The sequence below is a fragment of the Hypanus sabinus genome, chromosome 21 (assembly GCF_030144855.1).
Source record: "Hypanus sabinus isolate sHypSab1 chromosome 21, sHypSab1.hap1, whole genome shotgun sequence".
Lineage (NCBI taxonomy): Eukaryota > Metazoa > Chordata > Chondrichthyes > Myliobatiformes > Dasyatidae > Hypanus > Hypanus sabinus.
In genome coordinates this window covers 54,343,643-54,358,221 of record NC_082726.1, presented here as the reverse complement: position 1 = coordinate 54,358,221, position 14,579 = coordinate 54,343,643, and the positions used below count along the sequence as shown (strand labels likewise).

Genomic DNA, 14,579 nt, shown 5'->3' with positions numbered 1-14,579 from the left:
AAATACAAAATAAATTACAATTCTTAGCACTGACAACATGGGCAGTAAACAAGTTGAGATCCAGCACATTCCAACCGAGCTCTTAATTTTATCATTAGTAGTTCAATGACATAACTAGTTTCTGCAACACTTGGTTCATAGCCATATGTCTCTTGTCTTCTAGTGCAGCAGCTATTCAACTGAAACCCATACTAACAGTCACCTCAGGCCATTGAAAATCCTGCTGCAAGGATGTTAAAGCATATCACCTCCCATACCTGTTCCAGGTGTACCAGCCATACCTCCCATTCCTTGTGCTTTGTCATCTTTTGGAAGTTCTGTCACTACACCTTCTGCTGTTGCTAGGAGAAAAGCAACTTCAGCTGCATCCACCAAGGCAGTCCTTACAACTTTTGTAGGATCAATAATTCCTTTTTCCACCAGCTTAACAAATTCCCCGGCCATTGCATCGTAGCCAATTATCTGGTGGACTCTGCAAGATTTTCTCCACAATTAGGCTTCCTTCAGCTCCAGCATTTCTGACAATTGTAATGGCAGGAATTTTCAGAGCCTTAGTAACAATTTCAGTTCCAACTTTTTGATCCACATCGATTGGTTTCAGAGCTTTCATTGCTGGATATGCCAGTCTGATGGCATATGGAGTAGAGCACATCTGCCCCCAGGAACAATAGTTTCTTCCACAGCACCTTGAGCACCATTAAGAGCATCAGTTACTCTGTCTTTCATCTCATTCACCTCGGCATAACTGGTGCTACCAATCTTCATTACTGCCACACCATCTGAAAGCTTAGCCAGCCTTTCATCTAGCTTTTCCTTCTCGCATTTGCTTGTGGCAACATCTAATGTTCCTGTTATTTCTTCAATGTGCTTTTCAATTTCAGCCTTGTCACCTTTTCCTTTCAACAACCTGGTATCATCTTTGGTGATCACCACCTCACCAACTTTACCGTGACTCCAGGAGTGTGTGATGGGACAGTGTAGAGACAGCTTCACTCTGTGTCTGACCCTGGGAGTGTGTGATGGCACAGTGTAGAGACAGCTTCACTCTGTGTGACTCCAGGAGTGTGTGATGGGACGGTGTAGAGACAGCTTCACTCTGTGTGACTCCAGGAGTGTGTGATGGGACGGTGTAGAGACAGCTTCACTCTGTGTGACTCCAGGAGTGTGTGATGGGACGGTGTAGAGACAGCTTCACTCTGTGTGACTCCAGGAGTGTGTGATGGGACGGTGTAGAGACAGCTTCACTCTGTGTGACTCCAGGAGTGTGTGATGGGACAGTGTAGAGACAGCTTCACTCTGTGTCTGACCCTGGGAGTGTGTGATGGCACAGTGTAGAGACAGCTTCACTCTGTGTGACTCCAGGAGTGTGTGATGGGACGGTGTAGAGACAGCTTCACTCTGTGTGACTCCAGGAGTGTGTGATGGGACGGTGTAGAGACAGCTTCACTCTGTGTGACTCCAGGAGTGTGTGATGGGACGGTGTAGAGACAGCTTCACTCTGTGTGACTCCAGGAGTGTGTGATGGGACGGTGTAGAGACAGCTTCACTCTGTGTGACTCCAGGAGTGTGTGATGGGACAGTGTAGAGACAGCTTCACTCTGTGTCTGACCCTGGGAGTGTGTGATGGCACAGTGTAGAGACAGCTTCACTCTGTGTGACTCCAGGAGTGTGTGATGGGACGGTGTAGAGACAGCTTCACTCTGTGTGACTCCAGGAGTGTGTGATGGCACAGTGTAGAGACAGCTTCACTCTGTGTGACTCTAGGAGTGTGTGATGGGACGGTGTAGAGACAGCTTCACTCTGTGTGACTCCAGGAGTGTGTGATGGCACAGTGTAGAGACAGCTTCACTCTGTGTGACTCCAGGAGTGTGTGATGGCACAGTGTAGAGACAGCTTCACTCTGTGTGACTCTAGGAGTGTGTGATGGGACGGTGTAGAGACAGCTTCACTCTGTGTGACTCCAGGAGTGTGTGATGGCACAGTGTAGAGACAGCTTCACTCTGTGTGACTCCAGGAGTGTGTGATGGGACAGTGTAGAGACAGCTTCACTCTGTGTCTGACCCTGGGAGTGTGTGATGTGACAGTGTAGAGAGGGCTTCACTCTGTGTCTGACCCTGGGAGTGTGTGATGGCACAGTGTAGAGACAGCTTCACTCTGTGTGACTCCAGGAGTGTGTGATGGCACAGTGTAGAGACAGCTTCACTCTGTGTGACTCCAGGAGTGTGTGATGGCACAGTGTAGAGAGAGCTGCACTCTGTGTGACTCCAGGAGTGTGTGATGGCACAGTGTAGAGACAGCTTCACTCTGTGTGACTCCAGGAGTGTGTGATGGCACAGTGTAGAGAGAGCTGCACTCTGTGTGACTCCAGGAGTGTGTGATGGCACAGTGTAGAGACAGCTTCACTCTGTGTCTGACCCTTTTTTTTTTGTGAATTATGCAGCTTTTATTTATCAGGTGCAAGTTTTTCCATTGGAGCTACTGTTGTTCAAAGATATGAAATATTTCACAGGATTGTCTGAACTTCATTTGCTTCTAGCCAACTAATGCATGCTCTGAATCTGTAATCTGAAACATTTACATCCATCAGACTTACTACTGTAATGATAGAAAAACTAGTCAGTCATTTGCAACACTTCAAATCTTTGAGCATTGGGCATCAAACAGTGCACTTGTTTACAACCTTCCCACTGTAATCTTAACTCAATTATGGCTGCATTAAGGCATACAAAACAGACCTAACAAAACAAGTTTTGTTAGTTTACTACAATCTCACTTCTATCTGTTAATTATCTGAAGATTCAAAGAACATGTGACTATACAATAAGCTTGCAACAATTTTATTTTGAATGACATGGGAAGACACTAATCAAAAATTTAAGCTAAAGGCAAGAACATTACGCACAGAAAAAAGCCAATTGCAACAGTTTAACAATTGCCCCCCCTCAGACACAGCACCAAGTGCAGAGTAGATTCTTTCTGGATGTTGTAGTCTGACAGGGTGCGACCATCTTCCAGTTGCTTCCCTGCAAAGATCAAATGCTGCTGATCAGGTGGGATGCCCTCCTTATCCTGAATCTTGGCCTTGACATTCTCGATTGTGTCACTGGGCTCCACTTCAAGGGTGATTGTTTTGCCTGTCAGGGTCTTCACAAAGATCTGCATACCACCTCTCGGACCAAGAACTAAGTGTCTGACCCTGGGAGTGCGTGATGGGACAGTGTAGAGAGAGCTTCACTCTGTGTGACTCCAGGAGTGTGTGATGGGACGGTGTAGAGACAGGTTCACTCTGTGTGACTCCAGGAGTGTGTGATGGTACAGTGTAGAGAGAGCTTCACTCTGTGTGACTCCAGGAGTGTGTGATGGGACGGTGTAGAGAGAGCTTCACTCTGTGTGACTCCAGGAGTGTGTGATGGGACGGTGTAGAGAGAGCTTCACTCTGTGTGACTCCAGGAGTGTGTGATGGGACGGTGTAGAGACAGGTTCACTCTGTGTGACTCCAGGAGTGTGTGATGGGACGGTGTAGAGAGAGCTTCACTCTGTGTGATTCCAGGAGTGTGTGATGGTACGGTGTAGAGAGAGCTTCACTCTGTGTGACTCCAGGAGAGTGTGATGGGACGGTGTAGAGAGAGCTTCACTCTGTGTGACTCCAGGAGTGTGTGATGGGACGGTGTAGAGACAGGTTCACTCTGTGTGACTCCAGGAGTGTGTGATGGTACAGTGTAGAGAGAGCTTCACTCTGTGTGACTCCAGGAGTGTGTGATGGGACGGTGTAGAGAGAGCTTCACTCTGTTTGACTCCAGGAGTGTGTGATGGCACAGTGTAGAGACAGCTTCACTCTGTGTGACTCCAGGAGTGTGTGATGGCACAGTGTTGAGACGGCTTCACTCTGTGTGACTCCAGGAGTGTGTGATGGGATGTGGTAGACTAAGCTTCACTCTATGCCTGACCCTAGATAGAAGTACATGATGGGACAGTTCAAGGCCCTGAACAGACCTTTCTGGTGAGGCAGCACTTCACCTGCCAATCTGCTGGGGTCGTCTGTTGTGTCTGGTGCTCCCGATGTGGCCTCCTCTATATTGGTGAGACCCGACACAAACTGGGGGACCGCTTTGTCAAGCAACTTTGCACTATCTGCAACAAGCAGGACTTCCTGGTGGTGAAACATTTTAATTCCCTTTCCCATTCTGCCATGTCAGTCCACAGCCTCCTCGTGAGTCAGGATGAGGCCACCCTCAGAGCGGAGGAGCAATATCTTATATTCCGTCTGAGTACCCACCAACTTGGTGGCATGAATATTGATTCCTCCTTCCAGAGAACAAATTTCCCTCCCCTCCCATTCCCCAACCTTTCAATTCTCACTTGTGTATTACTTCCTCCTGGATCCCCTCCTCTTCCCTGTACTCCCATGGTCCAGTCTCCTCTCCTATCAGATTCCTCCTTCTCCAGCTCTTGACCTTTCCCACCCACCTGGCTTCACCTATCACATTCCAGTTAGCCCCTTTCCCCTCTCCCCCCTTTTTATTCTGGCATTTTCCCCCTTTCATCTCAGTCCTGAAAAAGGCCCTTGGCCTGAAATGTCGACTGTTTATTCATTTGCATAGATGCTGCCTGATCTGCTGAGTTCCTCCAGGATTTTGTGTGTGTTGCTGTAGATTTCCAGTGTCTGCAGAGTTTCTCATATTCATTATTAATGTAGAGAGAGCTTTACTCTGTGTCTGACCCTGGCAGTGTGTGACGGGGCGCTGTGAAGGGAGCTTCGTTTTGTGTCTGATCTGTACCCAGTTTGTGTCCGACCCTGACACTCAGCGTCAGCAGTGACAAGCCGGTCTATGTTGGAGGGACCAGGCAGCAATGTGGGTGTGCTGCTGCTCCTCTGGGGACTTGGCGCTGAACGTGTCCTCCCCCTGCCCATGCTGTACCGTGTGTACCATCACCTGCGGGTGGGGTTTGGGAGGCGGAGGAGGAAATGGAAGTGGGGGGTGCGAAGAGTGAGGGGCTGGGTTGGCGGGGAGTGATCTACAGGGGGTGGGAGGGTGAATGAAGAGGGAGCGGCAAAGGGTGTTGGTATGGGCATGCAGAGAGAATGGAGAGGCAGGGGCAAATTGGGACCCAACTGAAAGTGAAAGGTGAGGGAGAACGAGAAGGGGTGAGGAGCAGGGTACAATGACAATAGTGGGTGAGGATCAAGGAGGGGTTCTATGGAGATGGAGAAGTTTAAGAGAAGGAGAGGGAAGGGTGAGGGAGACTTAATGGAGAGGGAGTGCAAGAGGGTGTATGATAGAATGGGAGGGGCAAGGTGGGCTGGGGATGTGGAGAGGAGGGGCGGGATTGATTGGGGTGGGGAGAGGGGAAGTGGGGAGTGAGGAAGAATGGACATGAGAGTGAAGTATTGTAATGAACGAAAGATGTTTCCCCCTCACTGTCCTCCAGTGCCAGCAGACCTTATACCAGTATAATGCCCTAGTTAAGATTTTTACTGCTAGGCTGCAGGTATCTCATTTTAGCAGTTCTGTAAACCACTGTGTTCTGCTTTTAGGATGTTCTGGTTTCAGCTAAAAGATAATAGGTTATGATGTTAACTTAGGATTGTTGCGTCAGCCAATCAGGATGGCCGAACTGGGAGAAAGTTTGAGAGAATGGAGCAAAGAGAGATTTGTGACAGACAGTTTGGTGGGAGCAGTGGAGAGGACAGGTGGGCAGATGGCTGAGTATGCCATGGGAAGGAGCATCCCCATTGCATGAAGTCCTTTGTGCAGATGAATAGCTCCAACGAGGAAGGGCCAATACTCCTAAGAGACAGCCCATTGGTTTAAGATGGATTTCGAGCAAAGCTTGGAATGTGATGTGTACTTTCATGTAGGCCGTAGGTCCAGCGTGCGACTGAAAAGGACAACTTCAAGATGAGATCCAATTCCATGTGCACATCTGGACTGGGTTAACAGTAATGGGCCCTTTTATTATTTTTTTCTCTGACTAACTGCTCCATTCAGCTGAAATTTGTAAATATACTTCCTTTAAAATTTTATATGGTGTACAATCTGTTCTTTCGTGCCGACCAACAATTGTGTATGACCAGTATTTACACAGCATTAGCTCAAATCAAGGTTTCTTTAATTGGAACATCACAATGCTCCTGTTTGGCTGAATCCCAAATCATATCGCTCCCTAGACATATATTGTTTATGGAAGGTGGCCTTCTTACCGCTGAATCCCGTAGTTGTTGGCAGAGCCGGCTAATAGGCCAAGTTTGCATACGGGTCCAGTGAGGGGATTACACCAGTACCTCTCTCCCCCAGTTCTCCCATTAGCTGCCTGTCACTACCTCAGGGCTGAAATGTTTTGTCAACCGGTGTCCATTTTCCATGAAAGCTGATCAACTGTCCTCCCTGTAATCCTGCGTCAAGTTGGTGGGGGGGGGGGAGGGAGACAGCCCCTCCCACCCTCCCTTCCACTACAGAAGGTGCTGGGTCACTTGAGGGATCCCATGGTCTGTTTGCAGGGTCCAGGTTCCAGACAGCAGGCAGTCGAGGGCTCGGCCTGAGCCGACTGCCTGCTCCTCTTCTGGGATTATGTTCGTGCTTTGGAGAGGGAGCACGTGCATGTTGGGGTTTCTCTGAAAATGGTGGATGCCCCAGGGAATTGACTGCTTTGTAGACAATAAATAGTGACTGTATTTTAATTTGTAATTGTTAGGCTTTGTAAACACCCTGACAATTGCATGTATCTTGTGATTGAATAAATTTTTGTACATTTGTATGATAAAAGACTGAAAGGTTGCAGCCTCTGTTTGAGTATCTATGGTCACAATGAGAGATTTCCAAGAATATTGGGCCCTTGAGGGCTTGAATGTGTTGTAGATAGTAATAATTGTACTTTGTATTTTAATTTAAAACTGTAAGTAGTTTATGAAGCCCTGATATATTATACAGTGTTTAGTTGGAAATAAACTTTTGTCAAAGAATGGTGGGCCCTACCTTTGGGGTGTGGAGCCAGAAGGCTTCGTCTATGGGACGGTTAAAGAGCAGAGCGACAGGGTCTGTGTAGGAACGGGTAGAGAAACTCGTGGTGAGACCTGGTGGGCTGCAGGGGCTGTTTCTGTGTTTTATGACTCTGAGACCTGGAGAGTGGGACACATCTGACTTGCTCACCGTTAGCTGACGGGGAGATGATGGAATGAATGGACCACACCAGTGCTGTGAGATCAGGATTTATCCCCCAGGAACTTCCAGCAGCCCCACTCACCTGCCAAAATTGGTATAGATGTTGAGGGGGTGGTTGCCCCCTGATCCCCCGGCCCTGTGGAGTTGGGCTTCGTGGCCTGGGTCTGGTGTTCTCAGAAGATTCATCACTCTCAGCCAGACATCGGGTGTTTTGTTGATCTCCAACCATGTGTTTTGTGGGCTCCAACCATGCCTGGGCTAAACATAAAAATAAAAAAATCAAGAAGGTGGATGCAAGTCCCAGGCAGATCTAAATAGGAAACACTGTTATCCACAGTCAAACAGCAGACAAAGTCATCCCTCCCATCACATATCCAGACATTGGATATGAGCCAGATCTTCAAACCAGGGAGATGCAGAGGAAAACATGAGACACTGGTCCAACGTGCTGTGAGGAGCAACTCAGCAGGTTAAAAACACAAGAAATTCTGCAGATGCTGGAAATCCAAAGCAAAGCAAAACTCATCAGGTCAGGCATTATCTATGGGTGGGAGTAGTCGATGTTTCAGACTAAGACCCTCCATATATGCTGCCTGACTTGCTGAGTTCTAGCAACAGGACTTTCAGCATCTGCAGCAGCTCTGTAAAGTTGCTCCAGTTCAATATAATGATCTTTCATGAGAAACAGCAACTCTGTCACCCAATCAGTCAAGACTCACAGGACACTATTTGTGGGGTGGTGGTGAGGGGAGGATGGGATAGTGAGGAAGGATCTACTGAGAATGGCTAACCACTGACTGGATCCTAACTACTCCAGTTTCATTTGATTTTATTCTACTTTGGACTGCTGCAGTGGCTCAGTTCACAACAGTCTCTTTTATTACAGGTTTCTAGCGGCTGCAGTCCCAGTACTTCCTGTTTCCTGCTCTTGTTCATCTCCCACTACTTATGTTCAACCATTGCCCCCTGAGCTTCTCATCAATACTCCCTTTCACCCACCCCTGATTTCCTAAGCTGCAGTCCTTCCCACTTCTACACCTACCCAGTCTCCTTATGGGAGAAGAACGGAGAGTGCTATGTATCTCCTTCTCATCACCGAACTCAATAGAATTCCTCTTCCCATCCCCACAACTCCTCAGAGACCACTGTCCTTTCAACAGTACTCCCTCTACCTTCCACCACTGCCCCCAATCTCCTCAGCTGCAGTCCCTCACCCCATCTGATCTCCTCATTGGCACTCCCTCACTTCCTCAACCTCCCACAATCTCCTCAATGGCACTCCTTCTCTTCCTCAACACCCCCCCCCCCCCCACCGCCACCACCAATCTCCTCGGTGGAATTCCCTCTCTCCTCAACCTCCCTCCCGCTGATCTCCTCAATGACACTACCTCTCTTCCTCAACTTCTCTCCCACTAATCTTCTCAATGGTACGCCCTCTGTTCCTCAACCCACCCTCTCCCCCCCCCACTTGATTTCCTCAATGGCACACCCTCTCTTTCTCACCCTATCTGGTCTCCTCGGTGGCACTCCACCTCTCCCTCACCCCACAATCTCCTGACTGGCACTCCCTTTCTTCCCCCGAGGCCATGTTCTCCTGAATAGCACTCCTCCTCTTCGAACAAACCCTCCCCCCGTTCTCCTCAACAGCACTCCCACCCTGACAGGTCACTGTGACTAACTGAAGGTAGCGAAAGATACTGTGTGAGCAACTCCTGATCCCAGACCGTCCCCTCCTGTTCTCCCACCCCACCCACCCTTGGTAACCCGACTAACACCTGCTTTCTCATCTTTCCTGCTCTGATGAAGAGTCACTGACCTCTCTCCATAGATGCTGCCCGACCTGCTGTGCCCTGCATCTCAATGAGGAGAGGAACAATAGAGACTGCGAACTCACGTAAGGTAAATCGGGCAGCGTTTGCCTAGGAACCAGCTGGCTGGCAGTGAATGCAGGGTTGACAATGACACCAAGGTGGATGTTTGTAGTTGATGAGAAGCTGGCTGACACTGTTTCACAGGCTGGTCCATTTCCATTGCCTCATGCCCATCGTTGGCATCTGCAAGGGGCACAGAGGTGTGCGTTGGCTTGTCCTCTAGAGATGTCAGAGCAAACACATCACAGTTGCTTATTTCTCCCAACCACACCTGCCAGTCTCTGGATTGTACCGAGAAACTCTAAGAGTGGAAGTTTTAAGTTTCACAGCATTTCAGTATTGCTTACATCTTTACTGGATAATGGCCTGGTTCGGAAATTCCAATGCGAAGGGCTGCAGAGAGTAGCTGACATCACAAACACAGCTTTCCCCATCACTGAGAGCAGCCACAGCTGGCACTACCTCAAATACAATTCCTCTCTATCCTTACAATCTTATTGATATCTTTCCTGTGTAGGGAAACTTTACCCTGTATCTAACTTATGCTATCCCTGCCCTGAGAGTGTGCGATGGGAATGTTACTCTGTATTTCTGAAGGTAAAGCTGGAATACGAAAGTAAACTAGCCAATAATATTAAAGAGGATATCAAAAGTTTCTTTGGATACGTAAAGTGTAAAAGAGAGGCGAGAGTGGATATTGGACTGCTGGGAAACGATGCTGGAGAGGTAGTAATGGGAGATAAGGAATTGGTGGATGAACTGAATCAGTATTTTGCATCAGTCTTCACTGTGGAAGACACTAGCAGTGTGGTGGAAGTTCCTGGTGTCGGGGTCATGAAGTGTGTGAAGTTACCATTACTAGAGAGAAGGTTCTTGGGAAACTGAAAAGGTAGATAAGTCATCTGGACTGGATGGTGTACACCCCAGGGTTCTGAATGAACCGGCTGAAGAGATAGTGGAGGCATTAGTTATGATCTTTCAAGAATCACTAGAATCTGGAATGGTTCTGGAAGACTGGAAAATTGCAAATGTCACTCCACTCTTCAGGGTGGGAGAGAGACAGAAGAAAGGAGCCCGTAGGCCAGTTAGCTTGCCCTCAATGGTTGGGAAGATGTTGGAGTTGATTGTTAAGGATGTGGATTCAAGGAACTTGGAGCCCTTAGACAGCATAGTTTCCTCAAGAGAAAATCTTGCCTGACAAATCTCTTGGAATTATTTGAAGAAACAGCAAGCAGGATAGACAAAGGAGAATCGGTTGATGTTGTGTACTTGGATTTTCAGAAGGTCTGTGATGAGGTGCCATGCACGAGGTTGCTTAACAAGCTACAAGCCCATGATATTACAGGAAAGATTCTAGCATGGATAAAGCAGTGGCTGATTGGCAGGAGACAAAGAGTGATAATAAAGGAAGCCTTTTCTGGTTGGCTGCTGGTGACTAGTGGTGTTCCACAGGAGTCTGTGTTGGGACCAATTCTTTTTACATTAAATGTCAGTGATTTGGATGATAGAATTGATGGCTTTGTTTGCAGATGATATGAAGATATGTGGAGGGGCAGGTAGTTTTGAGGAAGTAGAGACGCTACAGAAGAACTTAGACAAATTAGGAAAATGGGCTAAGAAATGAGATGGAGTATAGTGTCAGGAACGGTATGGTCATGCACTTTGGTAGAAGAAATGAAAAGGTTGATTATTTTCTAAATGGAGAGAAAATACAAAACAAAACTGAGGGGCAAAGGGAGTCCTTGTGCAGGATTCCCTAAAGGTTCATGGCTGACTTATTATCCCTCTCAACCCCATTCCCCTGCCTTCTCCCTGCAACATCTGATGACCTTACTAATCAAGAACCTACTCTCAACATCTACCCCCTTGTGCCTCTCCAGAAGATTTTGGATGCTTCAGTAGGATTATGTCTGATTGTCCTCAGCTCTGTAGGACATCTCTTTAGACTGTCGAGTGAGGTCATAGGCCAGAGGTTATCCAGCAAAATTTCCAGCACCCCCCCCCCCCACCCATCCCTGCAGCATCTTGAGGTAACAGGAATGAGGAATCTGAATCAGACAAAACCTGAGCACGTCCTGGAGATGAATGAGGGCAGCTCATAAACACAGGGGATCCTGCAGGTGCTGGAAATCTAGAGCAACACACACAAAATAGCAGAGAGACTCAGCAGATCAGGCAGCATCTATGGAAAGGAATAAAGAGTTGATGTTTCAGGCTGAGACCATCACAACTTGGCCTGAAATGTAGACTGTTTATTCCCCTCTATAGATGCTGCTTGACCTGCTGAGTTCATGGGTTCATTGTCCATTCAGAAACCTGATGATGGAGGCTAGGAACCTCAAACGTTGCATGTGCCTTCAGGCTCCTGTGTCTCCTCCTTATGGTGGCAATGAGAAAGATGCAGTTGTCTCTTAAGCAATAACAGAAAATGCTGGAAACACTTAGCAGGTCAGGCAGCATCTATGGAGAGATAAAGTTTCAGGTCAAAGGTCTGAGTGATTCCATCATTTTCTGTTTTTAATTTCGATTCAGCACATCCACTGTATTTCATTTCCCTTTGATTCTGAAACTATTTGTCATCATGACATTTGAAAATGAATGACACCACCTGCTTTGTAAATAACCTTTCCATAATAGCTTTTACAATGTAGTTCGTGGGCCTGTGATCACAATGACAGCACTAGTCTCCTGGCAACAACAGAAGTTCATAATCTCCTGGAATTTTTTGCTTTGTAAAACGGATTTATTAAGCGTCATGCCTGCAATGAGAATTGGTACCAGTTCATTAGTTTAACCATTACTATATTCCTCACAGCAAGCTGAATCTCTGTGGTGATAGCAAAGTCCCAGAAACATTCAACAGACTGGGCAGCATCTGTGGAAACAGAAACAAATCCAACGTTTCGGGTCGTTTCATCAGGTGAGTTTCTTCATGCTGAAACTTACATTCAGTGGCTGCATTTTTCAGTACAGGCCACTGGTGTGGTCTTCTGCTGCTATAGCCCATCCAGTTCAAGGTTTGTTTGCTTTTTTTTTGTATACAATATCTTTGCTTGTCATCCATCCCAGAACCTTAGACATTGTCTGCAGCAGCTGGGGCAACACCTCCCTTGGTGTTTTGAGTGTAGATAACTTGAGCTCTGTGTTTGCACACCAGCTTGATCATACCCTTTGAAAGGAGCTCTTGAAATGCAGCCCTGGCTAGAGAACCTCTGATCATTCGTCTTTTGGAAATGACTGCAGCTGTAATTGGTTTGTAGTTGGGTACCTCTTTCAAAAGTTTATCATAAGTGGCTTTGTCAAACAGGATCAGATTGTTCAGCTTGTCTTGTACAAGCTTGCCTTTTGACCTCTTCTTTTTGGCCTTTCCTCCAGTTTTGTTTGCTGGATCCTTGTCCTTTTTGCCTCCTTTACCCCTGTCTTTCTTTTTCTTATAATCTTTAGGAGGCATGCTGCCGCTTCTGCCTTGCATTCAGAGATACTCTTCTGCTCCTCCACCATTGTAAAGCGTGGTTATTTGTGTTACTGTCATCTTCCTGTCAGCTTGAACCCATCTGGCCACTCTCCTCTGACCTCTCTCATTAACAAGGCATCTTCACCCACAGACCTGCTACTCACTGTATGTATTTGTGTTTCTTGCACCATTCTCTGAAAACTCTAGAGTATGTTATGCATAAAAATTCAAGAAGATCAGCAGTTTCTAAAATACTCAAACTACCCCATCTGCACCAACAATTATTCCACGGTCAAAGTCACCCGGTCACATTTCTTTTCCATTCTGATGTTCATATTATCAAAATATGTATATGTCACCATATACTACCCTGAGATTCATTTTCTTGCAGGCATTCACAGTGGAACAAAGAAATATGAAGGAATCAATGAGAAACTGCACACAAAGACTGACAAACAACAATGTGCCAAAGAAGATTAACTGAAAATGCAAAAAAAAAACAAATACTGTAGTAATAATAAATCAATAATAACAAGAATTCAAGTTGTAGAGTCCTTGAAAGTGAGGCCCTTCAATTGAAGTCCTTCAGTATCAGTTTAACAGCACTGACTAGATTTTAATTTATTCTTTACTATGACTGGACAAAGAGGGAGGTCCCTTTATAAAGGTATATGCTTAAACATATATGAGTGTTAACATGAGAGTACTTAAATATAACCGTGGCATTTATTGAATCAAAGAGATTAATTCTAAAGATATAAAGAAACAGTCATAGAGCATCGAAACAGGCCAATCGGCCCATTTGTGGAACAATGAACTTGTCTCATCTGCTCACATTTGCCCATTATCCCACAAAACCTCACCTGATATACCTGATGGTTTTCAAATGTTGCTAATGTGACCATTTCAAACACCAACTCTGGCAGCTTATTCCAAATATTCACCACCCTTTGTGCGAGGGAACTGTCTTTGATGCCCATTTTAAACCTCTCACCTCTGATCTTCAACCTTTGGCCTCCTGTTTCAGAATCAGTTTTAATACCACCAGCATTATCATGAAATTTGTACCGGCCACTGTACAATGCAATTCATGATAATAAAGAAAAAAATGAATAAGTAAATCAATTACAGTAAGTATACATATATGCATGTTAAATAAATTAAAAAGTGCAAAAACAGAAATAATAAAAAAATGAGGTGGTGTTCATGAGTTCAATGTCCATTTAAGAATCGGATGGCAGAGGGGAAGAAGCTGTTCCTGAATCGCTGAGTGTGTGCTTTCAGGCTTCTGTACCTCCTTCCTGATGGCAACAGTGAGAAGAGGGCATGTCCTGGTGGGTGGAGGTTCATAATGATGCATGCCATCTTTCTGAGGTACCACTCCTTGAAGGTGTCTGGATACTACTGAGGCTAATACACATGACGAAGATGACTAATTTCACAACTTTGTAGCTTCTTTCGGTCCTGTGCAGTAATTCCTCCCCGCCTCCATACCAAAAGGTGATGCAGCCAGTCAGGATGTTCTTCACAGTACATCTGTAGAAGTTTTTGAGTTTTTTAGGTGACAAACCAAATTTCCTCAAACTTCTAATGAAATATAGCTGCTGTCTTGCCTTCTTCATAGCTGCATTGATATGTTGGGACCAGGTTAGATCATCAGAGATCTTAACACCCAGGTATTTGAAATTGCTCAAGTACAGCAATGAGACACATTACAAAGTTAACGAGGTGCCTTCAATGTCTGCTGTTTCCACAGAATATAGTAAGACAATTCAATTGAACTTGCAGAATTTCTACATTTCAAATGTTGGAGATCTGGATTTCATTTCTTTCACTCATCCGCAGTTTGGCTGGGTTATGTCATTACATTAAGATCGCTTCAATAAAATTGAAAAAGTATGGGGAGTGTACCAGGATATTGCTGGGACTTGAGGACCTGAATGAAAAGGAAAGGTTGAATAGGCTAGGACCTTATTCCCTGGAGTGCAGAGGAATGAGGGGTATAGAGGTATGAAAAATTGAAGGGTATAGATAGGGTTAATGGATGCAAGCTTTTTCCTCTGTGTGAGAGTAGAACTAGAAATCATAGGGTAA

At 46.0% G+C, this 14,579-nt stretch overlaps 2 protein-coding genes and 1 pseudogene across 2 annotated transcripts; all 3 read right to left on the bottom strand.

The window, feature by feature from the left end:
* Positions 1-234: 234 nt before the first annotated feature.
* On the bottom strand, positions 235-2,549 carry LOC132378852 (60 kDa heat shock protein, mitochondrial-like; annotated as a pseudogene).
* LOC132379250 (ubiquitin-like) lies at positions 2,418-3,183 on the bottom strand. Its single transcript, XM_059946953.1, has one exon. The coding sequence runs from the start codon at positions 3,160-3,162 to the stop codon at positions 2,926-2,928; it is 237 nt and encodes a 78-aa protein (XP_059802936.1). The 5' UTR covers positions 3,163-3,183; the 3' UTR covers positions 2,418-2,925.
* An 8,921-nt stretch (positions 3,184-12,104) lies between these two features.
* On the bottom strand, positions 12,105-12,998 carry LOC132378851 (small ribosomal subunit protein eS25-like). Its single transcript, XM_059946106.1, has one exon. The coding sequence runs from the start codon at positions 12,501-12,503 to the stop codon at positions 12,105-12,107; it is 399 nt and encodes a 132-aa protein (XP_059802089.1). The 5' UTR covers positions 12,504-12,998.
* Positions 12,999-14,579: the final 1,581 nt, after the last annotated feature.